Source organism: Myodes glareolus, chromosome 12, assembly GCF_982192425.1.
Source record: "Myodes glareolus chromosome 12, mMyoGla1.1, whole genome shotgun sequence".
Lineage (NCBI taxonomy): Eukaryota > Metazoa > Chordata > Mammalia > Rodentia > Cricetidae > Myodes > Myodes glareolus.
The window spans coordinates 18,103,101-18,117,486 of NC_142037.1; the positions used below are offsets into that span (position 1 = coordinate 18,103,101).

Sequence of the window (14,386 nt, forward strand, 5' to 3'; positions counted from 1 at the left end):
GAGGCCCTGCACATGCTGAATGAAGCGGCGGCTGTAGTGACCAGGAGCCATGGGCAAGGACATTACCACTCAAGTAAGAACTGACAGATGTGTAGGAATTTATTTTCGGTGGCAGCCTAATTAAAGTGTTAAAAGTTCCTTAACTCCATTCAGCCTTGCGCCAGGATCGTTAGCTATTGATCTGGGCCCCTCCAGCACTTAACTCCAGCCAGCATATTGGCAATTCAATTAGCACCAGTCAATGCTGCCTGTTCCTGGTTCCTGCTGCCCTGCCCTCACCCTCACCCACCGCTGGCCTCTCCAAAGCCCAGACGCCCATGCCCACCTCTGACAGCCCCTTCCAGGCTCTTCTCCTGCACCCTCTGGATCAATGGCGCCTGGCTGGCTGTTCCCGGCCTCTGCTCGAACAACCTCTGCTGCCTAAGGGGGTCTCTAAGCCCAGCCTTGGGGCTGAAGACCTCCTAGGAGACAGGAAGAGGCTGGGAAACTTGTTGGGGCCTCTTCCCATCCCTGTTGCCTTTGGACCACGCCCACAGTGCCCATCTCCTTCCAACAAGACTGGCCCAGCATGAAACATACTTTAGATTTTTCTCTTCGCCTACCATCCCACACAACCAATAGAGCCGCTAATCGCTACTCAGGATCACCGCGCCATTTCCTCCTGTCTTCCTGGTCTTTACTCAGCAAATCTCTGCCATTCTCTCCATCCTCCAGCAGTCTCTTGCTCTCCTCCTTGCTGGGAAACCCCTGTTCCTGGCACCCCCATCCTGCCTTCCCATCCCTTCCCCACACCTTCCTCCTTGCTGTTGGTGCCTCACAGGCCCCTTGCTGCTTCCTGTCACGTGGTTGCTATCGCCCTGCCTCTGCCCAGCCTCTGTCCTTTTCTGTCCCCTCTTCCTCACCAGGAGTTCGGAGCCGCCCATGGCTGAAGCTCAGGATATTCTGAAGAGCCGAGAGGCCTTCTTCAGCGCTTGGGCCATTCTGTAGCAGCTGCAGACGCCTCTGGGCCTGGGCATCGCGGTGGGCGGGTGTGCGCAGGTGTTGTAGCACGGCCAGGCGGGAAGGTGTGTCCCAGGCACACAGCAGACAGCGGTAAAGCCCCAGTTCTGGCCCCGCCTCTGCTCCCTCCATATCCAGGAGAAACTAGAACCATGGAAGAGGCCGGCTCAGATGTAGAAGGAACACCTCCAGATCTCTGGGGACCTTCTTCCTGGCTAACCTCCCTCTCCCCTTCTTGGCTTTTCTTCTCTGTCTCCCACCAATCCTGGGTTCCCGAGTATGCGACTGCGCTCTACTTCTGCCTCTTGGACTTGTGGGTAACATGATGGACTGCACTGATATGGGCCTACATGCCAGAAAAGCTGAATAAAGTCTGTTTTCCTCTTCACGGTCCACTGTCCTTTGGTCTTTCTCCAAGGTCTGCCCAACACTTGGCTACCCTGGTACATACACGGCCTCGCCCTTCATTCCATCACCCAGGGTTCCTCCCCCTCTTCTCTACTCTATTCTGTACCTCCTTCCACCCTAGTCCCCCTCCCTCTCCTGGCCCCTCGGACTGAACTTCACCTTATAGATCTGGCTGTTTTCTTCATGGGCTGACCCCCGGGCGTGCAGCTGCATCTTCTCCTTGCTGTTGGACTCAAAGTCACAGATGTTGCAGCGCAGGTGAAGCGGGGAGACAAAACCATAAGAAGCCCCGTCCCCCAGGGGCAGTGGGGAAGGGGTGCCCATGGCTCCACCCCCCTCCCTAAGGTGGGCGGCTAGCTGGTACTTCTGCGTGTGTTTGTCAGTCTTGAGGTGGAGCTGGAAGTTGGCCTTGAGCTGGGTGCCGTAGCAGCAAAGTTTGCAGCGGTGGGTGTCACCGGCTACCTCCTTCCACTCGGCCTCTGGGAGGCTCCGGCCTATGCTGCAGTGGTAAAGCAGCAGCTCCAGGCTGTCTGTGCTGAACGCCTGGCACACCAGGCAGCGGAACACCTTCAGGGGTGGGCTGTCATCTGGGGATGGTGGAGCGGGCAGGCCGTCGGATGGGGAGCCCAGGAGCTGACTTGGTGGCAGATGGGTCTCAGGGGAGAGGCTGCCAGGGGCTAGGGGACAGAGACAGGTTAGTGACTAAAGAAGAGTGAGTGGGGGCACTAGAGAGAGCCATGTTTACCCAACTGTGGGGAGAAGGCAGGGAGCAGCTGGAGCAGAGCCGGGGAACTTACCAGTGGCGGGGAACTTGCGGGCAGGTGCTCCAAGGTGGTGGAGACCATTGAGGAGCAGCTGGGCTTCCAGGGGCTTGTCTGGCCTCAGCCCAGGCCCAGGCAGAGGCGTCTGAGGCTGTCCTAGAGCCTGGGGCCCAAAGTACTGGAAGAGTTCAGGAGGGTTGGTGGGGGTAGTTCCCGGTGGGGGCGGAGGTCCTGGCCCCACCAGCCCTGGCGGCAATCCGAGTGGCAGCCCTTGGTGCAACATGAGGACGTTCTGCATGTGTTTCTCGGAAGTCATGTGGATGCGCAGGTTCCGGGAGATGTTGGTTTCATAGCTGCATACCTTGCACTGCCAGGATGATTTGGTCTTGGGCTCTTTATCCCCTACAGAGGGGGGCGGGAGGGACGCCTCCGGGGGACTTCCCTGCCCACCAGGCCCCGCCTGGAAGCCCTGCAGGTTGGCCAGGTGCTTGTCGGACTGCATGTGGATGCTGAGGTTGCCTTTGGTGGTGGTGGAGTAGTTGCAGACGTCGCAGCGGTAGGGCTTGTAGCCACAGTTGTAGCTCTCTCCACGAGCCAGGCGGGGGTGGGCGCCCCCGGCGCTACAATAGCTGCAGTGACTGTTGCTCTCCGGATGCTTCTCCCGCATGTGCACGTCTAGGGTCTGCTGGTACTTGTAGTGCCAGTTGCACTTGGGACACTTGAGAGTCTTGCAGGAGTTGCGTGAGTGTAGCAGGGACATGTGGCTGGATAGGCTGAGGCCCTGGAAGGCTGCAGGGGCTGGAGTGTAGTCATCAATCAGGCGGCAGGACTGAGGTGGGTCACTGGCGTCTTCAGGAGAGCCTCCTGCAGCTGGGAGCGTGGCTGCCTCCTTAGAGGTGGGTGAGCTTTGGTTGAGTGGGAGGCAGAGTCCTCCATCCTCTTCCTGCCCCTCGGGGAACCAGTCTGGCCCTGCCTCGCCTCTTGATACTGGCGATTCTTTGGCTTGGGTTGGGCTGGGGTCCCAGGTGGTTAGGGCTGTGGATGGGGATGGTGGACTGAGGGCCATAACTTCTTCAGCGGGGAGAACGAGGGCCTGAATGTCTGCCTCTGCGGGGCCATCCTCAGTCTGGGCTCCGTTTGTCACCGCGGTCACTGTGCTGTTGTCAGGGACTTTGGAAGAAGGGCAAGCAAGAAGTTTTGGTTCCAGAAAGCTTAGGAAGGCCATGCCGCCTTCATCACCTTCCTGAAGTATGGCCGGGCTGCCCAGTAGGCCCTGGTGGTGGGCAGGGGTCAGCTTCACTCCATGAGAATGTGTGTGGCCTATGAAGGCCCGGAGCCGGCTGAAACCCAGGCGGCACAGAAGGCAGATCCAGAACAGTGCCCTGTGGTCTCCCCATTGGCTCCCCATGGGGCCATCTTTGGGATCTTCGGATGGGTTTGGAACCAGCTGGTAGCTCCAGAAGGATCCATCCCTTCCCTCACAGGCAGCCAGAGATGGCACTGAGGTATCATGGGACAGAATTTGGTCAGAAGAGCTAAAGCCTTGGGTTGGGTCAAAGCCATGTTGGATGTGAAGGGTGGTAAGGTGTGAGGAGGGAAAATGGGCAAGGAGGGGCAGGCTGGGCTCTTCCTGGATGCTTGCCTCATCCCAGGGGGAGCCCTTTGGTAACAAGAGTTCACTGCCACCTGAACAAGCGTTCACTGACAGCTTGGCCAGCAGGTAGGCCTTACCCCCAGCTGCAAAGAATAAGTGGTTGCTTAAGTCCAAAGGGAGGAGCGTTTCCTCCTCCTCCTCCTTTTCCACCCCGAGGTCCTTTGGTGGGATGTGACCACAGCCAGGCTCTCCTTGGGGATCTCCAATCTCCTTTGGTGGAACAAGGCCACAGCCTGACTCCAGATGCTCTGTCCCTGGCTCTGAGGACCTTACACTGTCAGAGGTGGCAGGGGCATCAGGGGGATCTTTGGTGACAGGATCAGAGGTGCTAGAGGAGGTGTCCGGAGGTGGGGACGGAGCATCATGCCCAGGGGAGGGAACAGCACTGGAGGAAGAGGCCGAGTTAAGGGTAGCCATGGTAGACGGAGGACTGCTGAGGGTTCATTTCAGCGTGACAGCCAGGACCCTGCAGGAAACATGGAGAGAGCAATGTCATGAGATCCCAGGGTCCCCGGCAAGGCCGAATGCCAGGATTCTCTAGTCCTGTTATGCTCCCGGAGCACCAGACTCAGGCGCCCTCATGCCAACTTAAAGTCTAACAGGCCTAAAAATTAACGTGTCTAAAATTAGAACTCACTATTGATTTCCGAACTGGCTCTTCTCTGTCTTGCCATCTCAAAGCTGGTCCCACTCATCCTTCTGCTTAGGTATCCACGATGCATCAGACCCTGCTCCCACCATCTTCCTCCACAGCGCCATCTTGGCCATGCCACTGTTACCTTTCTAAGCGGATGTAACAGAGGGACTGCTCATTTCCAGCCCTGCCTTCTGCAATCTCGTGTCTCCCTCTAACAGCCAGAGTGATCACTTCATTTTTAACTACGAGAACCGCCAAACGTTTGTGAGGAAACCTTCATCTGCCACCGGTCAACTCAGGGGCACTCTTAGTTTCATTAGTCTCCTCACCAATTTCCCACTTTTCAAAATGTTTGTTTGTTTGTTTTTTGAGACAGGGTTTCTCTGTGTAGTTTTGGAGCCTGTCCTGGAACTCACTTTGTAGACCAGGCTGGTCTCAAACTCATAGAAATCCACCTGCCTCTGTCACCGGAGTGCTGGGGTGAAAGGCATGCGCCACCACTGCCATGCTCAAAATGTTTTACAATAAACTTTAGGTCACAATTTTCTTTTCTTTTTCCTTTTCTTTTTTTTCTTTTTAGACAGGCTCTCATGTAACCCAGGCTGATCTTGGACTTATGATTCTTTTCCACTTCTACTGGGATTACATATGTGCACCATCATGCCTAGTTCATGAAGTCCTGGGAATTGAACCCAGGGCTTTGTGACTTCTAGGAAAACATTCTATCAATTGAGCTATGTCCTTAACCCTCCCACATAGTTGTCTCAGAAAATTACTTGTGTGTGTGTGTGTGTGTGTGTGTGTGTGTGCGTGCCATGGCACACATGTGGAGATGAGAAAACAACTCTTCTCTGCTCAACTGCGTGGGTCCTGGGAATGGAACTCGGGCTGTCATGTTGGGCAGCAAGCACCTTCACCCATGAGCCAGCTTGTCAGCCCTTATACTTGTCTTTAAAACATGTAAATCATACTCCATGCTACTTAAAAATCCATCAGTGGTTTCTCATTGGACTCAATAAAATGCAGACCCTTCCCATGATCTGCAAAGTCCTACCTGCCAGAAAATCCACTTTCACCGTCTCCCTCCAAGCTGCCTGGTTTTAGACCACTGGCCAGCCAGCCAGCCTTCCCACCTCTCTCTCTCCCTACCACACCCTCTCCCTCTCTTTCTTGGTCCTTGTCCAAGAGCTTAGTCTGTCTGGGGACTTCTTGACATTCCTGTCCACCTTCGGCAGAGCGGCCCTCAGAGTTTTCACAGCCTATGAAAAACGTTTCCCGGCTTCCTTACTTCCCTTCCAGAGGGTTAGTTCCATGAGAGATTCTATCTGTTTTCTATTTCTCTATGATTACACAGACCGGTCCTCATATAACCCAGGCTAGCCTTACATACAAGTGGCCGAGAATAACCCTGAATCCTCCTATCTCGACTGCCCAAGTGCTGGAGCTACAGGCATGTGCCATCATGCTAATAAATATCTTTCAAATGAATGAACCCTGAGAAAACCCTTCAGGTCTGGCTCCTTGTCAGAGGTCTTCTCGCTTTCCCTAGCACACAGCTTTCTCCAGTGCATTCCAGATCTAGACTGGTTGGGACACGCTGAGGCAGAGGAATTTCCTTGGCTTGTTGGGAGATAGTAGCTCCTTTGTAGCTCTCTCCTCTCCAAATTGGAGGTAAACATGTTAGTTGCAAGTCCTTGTAATCATGGTCCCAGCAGCTATGTAAGATTTTACAGCATGGGCTTGGTACCAGCTAAAGACACACACCAGTATCTCACTTCTTCTCACAGCATTTGTAGTTAGAGACGAGAAAGCCAAGTAATCCTCAAGGTTTAAAGGTGCCACTGATAGTAACCAGGCTCCAAAATGGTGGGAACAGCTTAGCTGCTAGAATGATGGTCTAGCATGCAGGAAGTCTTGGGCTCAATTCCCTACTCAGGATCAATGGGGAGAGGTTCATGCTTATAATCCCACTACTCTGGCAGTAGAGGCAGGAGGATCTGAAGTCCTGGCTACATTATGAGTTCAAGATCAGCGTAGGATACATGAGACACTGTCCATTCTCCAACTTCCACAAAAGAAAAAAATTTGGTGTGTGTGTATGTAGACATAAAACAGATAGAATTAGTAGTCTCCAAAGAGCTAGGAGTTAGGAATTGTGGATAAGGTCATGGAGGCTCCTTCCTACCTTCCTCAAAATGATCAGATTCCTAAGTGTCCATCTAGCTTCTCTCCCATATCTGGAGGAGGCAATGTCTCATATTCAGGCCGCACCACTTCAGAGAAAGGGTGAGGAGGTGGCCTCTTTCCCTTGGATCATCTTTAACCCCCATCTCCAGGTTCCCAGATTTGATATGGGCCCTTGGTCCAGGTGCCACGCTTTCTTCAAGCCTATTTTCACTCCCTTCTCCCACTGGGAGTTCAGCTAGGTGTGAGTCAGAACCTTCAAGGAATTCTCTCAGGGCGGGATTAGTATGCTAATGAGATGCAAATAAGTACCTGGTAAAAGGGTTGAGGAGAGAAATCAAAAGGGAAGTGAAGAAACTGGGCGGGGTTGGGGGTGGGGTGTAGATTTCTAGTTAAGTAGGAGCCGTGGCCTCTCTGGAGAAAGACATTCTTCCTAAGGACCCTTGGTGGGACAGAGGAAGGTAAGTCTGTTGGTTTGCGAGGGCTCAGTCACTTCCACAGGTTGGACCCGACCACATTTCACTACCCGACCTGACAGGAGAGCTGGGGGTGACATGGTGGGTGCTTTGCGCTCTTGCTTTGGCAGCAGGACTGCCCTGCTTACAAGTATTCGCTCCCTCTCAGCTCTCGACTCACAACGCTACTTCAGACACTGGGGTAAGTCCCAGGATTCCTCTCTCAGGCGCTCACCTCTAGAAAAGGCCCACTGACTGCTAAGTACAAATCAAAGGGGCTCTCAGCTTTTGGCCAGCTTCTGGGTGAGACCCACTAGGGCAGGTCAGCTGGCAGCTGTTTAAAATTGCAAATCTCTCCCCTGCCTTCCAACCTACTCCTCCTCTACAGAAGAAAAATTTCAATTGCAAATTTATTTCTGCCTCATGCACCCCTACCTATCTCTCCCACCCCCGACCCCCGTCCCCTTTTCCTCAGAGTTTCTCCCACCACACACTATTTATTAGACTGTTGTGGTCAGGGTGCCCCCAAGTTCTAATCCTTCCATTTCCTTCTCTTTTATCTCCCATCTCCTCTCTGGAGCTCCAGATTCCTGTTTTCCTTTTTCTCTCTCTTTTTTTTCTTTTTCTTTTGCCTTTCTTGCCTTGAACTGGATTTGGTATGGAAGCTTCTAAAAGCCCACCTAACCTGCTACCCTTGGGCCAAGATTCGTGTTCACTCTGTCCCTCCGCCATTGGCCATTTCTTCCCGGGGTTCCCAGCATTTCTTAGGAGCAGCTCTCCTGTGGGGCGAGTGTCACAGGAGGGTGAAGGAAGAAGGCAACTGTCCCAGACCCGACACGACGGCTCAGAAGGAATGGGAGAGAAGGCGGCTGTGTTCTGGAGGTGGGGGACAGGGGAGGAAAGGGCTGCCTCTGCAGAGCAGATCAGAGGGGCTGCCGAGCAGGCAGCGGCGGCAGTGTGATTAGAGCAGAGATTGATGTGAAGGGGCGCCACAGACGGCAGAGAGAGTCAATAAAACGAGAGGATCACATTAGAGGCGACAGAGAGAGCTTTAAATTACAAGGCTGCTGCCACCACGGGGGTGGGGTGGAGGGTGGGAGGAGGAAGCCCTGGAGCCAAGGGAGGGTGGAGAGTTCTGGGGGCGTAGTCGCCCAGAAAGATGGATCACCAGCTCTAAAATGGCCCTCCCTCCGTCTTGTGAGTTCCCTTGTGGCCCTACCTCTCTAATGCTCCAAGCCCCTCACCAGGTTAAGGTGGAGAGCAAGGGATGAAACAAGGCTGTAGAGAAACAGGTCCCCTCCCCTCCAAAGGAATTGTTACCTCCCATTCCGCCTGGTTTTTCTGTCTGCCGGTTCCTCGGAAAGGAAAGCATGATAATGGGCGGTGGTGGCGCGCACCTTTAATCCCAGCACTCGGGCAGAGGCAGGCAGATCTCTGTGAGTCCGCGGCCAGCCTGGTCTATGGAGTGAGTTCCAGGACAGCCAAGGCTACACAGAGACCCTGTCTTGAAAAACCAACCAAACAAACAAAAATAAAACAAAAAAGCACGGCGGGAATTAATGTCCCCAAATGCAAGGCAAGGCAGTTGTAATTACTGACCTAAAGAGGAAGGCAGAAGGAGAGAGAGATGGGGGTGGGAGGACGGGGTAGGACGTCTCACATTAGGTCCCAGAGAGCCGAAGTGAGACCAGGAGGCAGAAACAGAAAGGTTTAGATTTGAAGTCGCAGAGAACAAGAGGAAGATCTTTAAGGTGAAGCTCTGAGACCCTATAACTGGAAACCCCTCGAGAATTACTAGTGGGGGGATGGTCCAGTACTGAAATGCAGTCAGAGAAAGGAGACTCAGCCCTCACTGACAGGCTAGGGAGCCCAGGCTGGCCCACAGAATTGGGTGCGACTAGGAGGAAAAGAAACACCACTGCTCCCTAGTGGTCATAGGGGGAACATCACCAAGTCCCAGATCCCCCTTGGAAAAAGCATAAGCAAAGCCTGTCCCTCTCCATTTCCTCAGGCTCATTAAAGGACAAAAGGTTTTGTGGAAAAGTCTGACAGAGAAGTAGCATTACACTTGCTTAAAATCTGCATACCATGATTTTCACATCAGCTTTCCAAACATTTTTGTCTTCGGTCAGCCTTCCCCCCTTAGAGTCAATTCATGAAGAGTGTGTGTGTGTGTGTGTGTGTGTGTGTGTGTGTGCGCGCGCGCTCGTCCCAGCTGGTTGGAGGACACACACACACACACACACACACACACACACACACGCGCGGCAACAGCTCAAACAGTGAGATACTCCTAGCCCTGAGAGATATTTACAGTTTAAGGTGGAAGAGCATGCGCTAAGATCCACGCAGACCGCGATCCTCCTGGTTCCACCACTCACTAGCTGTCAGCCTTGGTAAGCTGCTTATCCAGACTATCTCCTCATGTGGAAAAAGGGGAGTAATGACATGAGGACCAGAAAAGGCAACGTCGTAAAGTGTGTATGGTCTGGGTGTCAGTGAGGTCTGTTTTTTACCTTCTGTGGTGGCTGTCTCCTTCCCTGGGGTAGAGCACACGGTCTGAGGTAAGGCTAACATCCCTCCTGCTGTGTCTCTTGAGGAGGATGGCTGGGTGGGCAGGATTCAAACCCAGGCTTCCAGCCTTACACTTTTTTTTTTTTTTTCTGAGACAAGATTTTGCTCTAAAGCTCAGGCTGGCAGTGGACTCCTGAGCCTCAGCTCAGGTGGGAGCTCCTTATGCAGCTCTTACCTGGCCGCTGGGTCTGGAGCGGCTGACATTTCAGAGCAGGGAGAGAAAGCTTGCCTAAGCTCACCCTCAGGCTAGGTGAAGCAGCTAATGCTGAGGTCTGAACTTTTGTTTGTTTTTATTGATTTTTATTGAGCTCTACATTTTTCTCTGCTCCCCTCCCTGCCTCTCCCCTCTCCTTCAACCCTTTCCCAAAGTCCCCAAGCTCCCAATTTACTCAGGAGATCTTGTCTTTTTCTACTTCCCTTGTAGATTAGATCTATGTAGTCTCTCTTAGGGTCCTCATTGTTGTCTAGGTTCTCTGGGATTGTGATTTGTGGTTTTCTTTGCTTTATGTTTAAAAACCTCTTATGAGTGAGTACATGTGATACTTGTCTTTCTGGGTCTGGGTTACCTCACTCAATATATTTTCTGGCTCCATCCATTTGCCTGCAAAATTCAAGATGTCGTTATTTTTTTCCCTGCATTTACTTTTTGATGGATTCCTTTGCTATTATTATTATTGATTTTTCGAGACAGTGTTTCTCTGTGTAACAACACTGGCAGTCCTGGAACTCACTTTGTAGACTGGGCTGGCCTCAAACTCAGAGATCCGCCTGCCTCTGCTTCCCAAGTGCTGGGATTAAAGATGTGTATGACCACTGCTGGCCCTGCATTCCTTTATTTTTGTGGTTGTAGGCACTGAATCTAGGGTCTCAAGAAAGCAAGCACACTCCCACTGAGCTGCATATGCAGACCTTTTATCTTAAAGGTTTGTTTTTATTAGTTCTAATTCTGTACATGTGTGTGCCCACGTGTGCGAGTGTAGGTGCTAGTGGAGACCAAAGACACAGGATCCCCTTGAGATTTGGAGTTACAGGCAATTGTGAGTCCGCAGACATAGGTGATGGGAACTGGGTCCTCTCCAAAAGCAGTAAGTGCTTAGTGCTCTCAAATGCTGAGCCATCCCCCCCCCAACTTTTTTTCCTGAAACATGGTCTCATCATGTAGCCCTGGAACTTTTTCTAAAGACCAGGCTGTCCCCAAGTACTAGAATTAAATGTGTGTACCATCATGCCCAGCCAACTCCTCTTTTGATTTTATTATTTTTTAAAAGGAAATTTCAATTTTTAAAAATACATTCTTTGTGTTCTGTCTCAGCTTCTTTATTATTATCTATTTTATGTATATTGGTGTTTTGCCTGCATGTATATCTGTGTGAGGGTGTCGGGTCCCCTTGAACTTTAGTTATAGACAGTTGTGAGCTGCCATGTGGATGCTGGGAATTGAACCTGGGACCTCTGGAAAAGCAGTCAGTGCTCTTAACCACTGAGCCATCTCTCCAGCCCCTGAAATTTCAATCTTCTATAAATATTTTTTATTTACTCTGTGTGTGTATGCCTGTGTCTCAGTGTATCCGTGTCTGTATGTGTGTGTGTGTGTGTGTGTGTGTGGAGATGCAGGCACCCAATGTGGGTCAACAGACCCAGCAACAGGTGCCTTTATGCATTGAACTGCACTACTTGCTGGCCCTCTTTATTTTCTGAGATAGAATCTGACTAAGTTGCTCTGGGTGGCCTTGAATTCACTCTGTTGCCCAGGCAAGCCCAAAACTTGTGCTCCTCCCAAGCACAGAGAACACAGGCCTGTGTCAGGCAAGGCCCAGCTTCCCTTACATTTAAAATGATAATTCCTCTCTCCCGATTGTACCTTGAATTTAGAAGGGAAATGAAAGTGCACTATCCAAGCTTCCATTTTTCTACCCACCTTCCTACTGATCGCCCATCCTCATGAATATTTAAAAAGTGCTCGCTTTGTGTAAGAGAGAGGAAAGGGAAATGAGCGGAAGGCCACTGAGGCCAAGGAGTGGGGGGGGGGGGGAGAGCTGCGTCTTGATTTGCATATGTAAATACTGCATGTCTTCCAGACTGGGTGGTGAGCCGTCCCTAGTGTGAGGAAGGCTACTAGGAGGCTCTTTTATACCTTGCAAGAAGCTTAAGGGTGGGTTTGAGGGAAGCCAATGAGATGTGAGGAGAAAGGGGGAAGACTCAGAGGAAGACAAGGCGGTGGGAAGGTGACGGGTGGAAGGGCAGCGCAGCTGCGGGCTGAAGCCACACACATTAACAGGGACAAGGTTTTCTGAGGTGTGTTCACCTCTAGTAGGGGTGAGTATCTAGGAGAAGAGCATGTCAACTGGGTATTTCCCTTGATGACTCAGATATCAGCTGTCCTAGGACAGAGCATGGGGCTGCTCTGGCACACAGGTCTGCATGACCATTTTTTAAAGACTATGTATTTATGTATATGTGTAGTCTGTGTGTGAGGTTGCTGGGTGAGGGAAAGTGTCAGTTCCCCCAGGGGCTGGAGATGGAGGCGGTTGACAGCTGCACCAATGCAGGGACTAGGAACTGAACTTCAGAAGAACAGCAATACTATTAGCTTCTGAGCCTTCTCTCGACTCCCTCTGTGTGTGCACTGGAGCGACTCAGAAGGCCACATGTTCGGCATGCCTCAAGCTTGGAAGGCAACACGAAGCCTGCTCAGAAAGGATTCTTTGAGTTTGGAAAACTATCACTATAAGGTCTCTTCAAGTTCTTCTGGTTCTTCAATTTGATGTGAGCTTGTGTGTGGCTAACATAGTTTGTGAGGATGTGATTTGTTACAGTAATGGAATACTCAGATTAACATTCCCCCAATCTCAGAAACGAACCATAAATTAACATATGTCTCTGGGGAAAATATTACAAGGATTTATCAAGAACAGTCACCAGTCAGATGCAGAGGAAGCAAGATGAGAATTCTGCACTGAGAAAAGGTACTAAGCCATGTGGCAAAACATAGACAAGAATTATGGGTTAATTTAAGTTGTAAGAACTAGTCAATAATAAGCCTGAGCTAAGAGACCAAACAGTTTATAATTAATATAAGCTTCTATGTGTTTCTCTGGGACTGAACAGCTATAGGCTCGGGCAGGACAGAAACCTCTGTCTATATTTGTGTGATGTAATAATGTCATTTAAATACTACTATAACAGCCTTGCCTGTAACCCCAGCTACTCAGAAGACTGAGGCAGGAAGATCATAAGTTTGAGCGTGTCTGGGCAAAAACTGTGGGACCCTATCTCAAAATAAAAAGTGCCAAGCATGGTGGCATGCACATGTAATCCCAGCACTCAGGAGTCAGAAGTAAAAGGAAGAGGAGTTCAAGGCCAACCTTGGCTACACAGTTACATAGAAGCCTGGCTCAAAACACCAAAAATAAATGCATAAATAAAAAATATACACAAAGGCAGCTATAGGAGAATGCAGTTCAGTGGTAAAACACTCGCCTAACATGCATGAGAACCTGGTTCAGTCCCAACCACTACTAAATAAAAGAATAAATAAGTAGATCATATTACAACTACTACTACAGTTTGGATATCTCTATTCTAAAAATTCAAAGTAGGGGTGGGTATATACTATAGGGGGGTGCTTACCTTATATGCATGGGGTCTTGGGTAATAGTCTGCACTGAATGGCACAAACAAATCAAACTCTCCTGGGCTTGGTGGCCCATGCTTATAGTCCCAACATTCAGGAGGCCGAGACAGCAGGATTGCCACGAGTTGAGGCCAGCCTGAGCTGGATAGTGAGCTTGGGTCTAGCCTAGTGTTAAGGCTTTGTCTCAACAAATAAGAAACCAAAAGAGGAAGTCCAAAATGTTTTAAATGAGTTTTTGAGCAGCGCTATGATTCTAGTACCGCCTACACCTACAGTACGTGTATGGATCACAGGCATAACACAGGCCTACACCTACAGTATGTGTATGGATCACAGGCATAACACAGGCGCACTCCAGTGCTGTGGAGAACTTCCCTCTTCCTTCTGGGGCTGGGGAGCCGGCAAAGTGGTTAAGAATACTTGCTGTCCCTGCAGAGGGTCCCAGCATCCACACAACCGCATCAATCCTCTGTACCTAGCTCCAGGGGCTCCAATACAAGCATCCACACCCACGTGCACACAGGCATACAGATCGCTATGGGTTCAATGATAGCCTGGTTTAGACCAGCCAGGCCTACGTGAGACCCTATCTCAAAAAACAAAAAATGAAACAAACTTCCAAAACTTTAACGAAACAAAACAAAACAAAACTCGAAAACCAATTTCCCGGTTGTCTGATGTTAGGCACTGGCAGGTTTGAAGGGCTCTAAGAAGGACTCCACCTCCCATTACCTTAGGAAAGGGTGGAGACAGCAGAACTTTGTTAAAGACCACACAGGAAAACGACTTCTTCTTGTTCAGAGGAATGGAATCTGGGCTCTTCCTCTGGCCCTGGGTGGAGACGAGACATTCTGATTTGCCTTAAATATTAGAACATTGCATGCTCTTGCCCTCTCCCTCAAATCCAACTTAGCCTGTCAATCACTTGACCAGGATCCCAATCGTTAGGAAAGCGGATTCACCTGAAGACAGCCAAGGAAACGGGAGAACTAATTATCCCTTCTATGCGCTACCTTATAAGTCCCAGAAGCCCCTCCTTTAATGCAGCTGCTTACAGATGTTCACTGCTGAGCCTGACTG

General features: G+C 50.8%; 1 protein-coding gene across 3 annotated transcripts in view; it reads right to left on the reverse strand.

Annotated features, from left to right (window-relative positions):
• The window catches only part of Zfhx2 (zinc finger homeobox 2), a 35,510-nt gene that overhangs the window by 10,880 nt on the left and 10,244 nt on the right, over nt 1–14,386 (reverse strand). For 2 of the 3 annotated variants that reach the window (XM_085698530.2, XM_048444578.3), the window contains exons 2-4: nt 2,205–4,288; nt 1,567–2,084; nt 903–1,143 (exon numbers count right to left, since the gene is read on the reverse strand). In XM_085698530.2, the coding sequence (XP_085554656.2) occupies nt 903–1,143; nt 1,567–2,084; nt 2,205–4,239 (2,794 nt within the window). In that variant the 5' untranslated portion in view covers nt 4,240–4,288. Of the gene's footprint in view, nt 1–902; nt 1,144–1,566; nt 2,085–2,204; nt 4,289–14,038; nt 14,157–14,386 lie in introns of those variants that run through there. The other variant, XM_087912031.1, reaches the window with a different exon arrangement.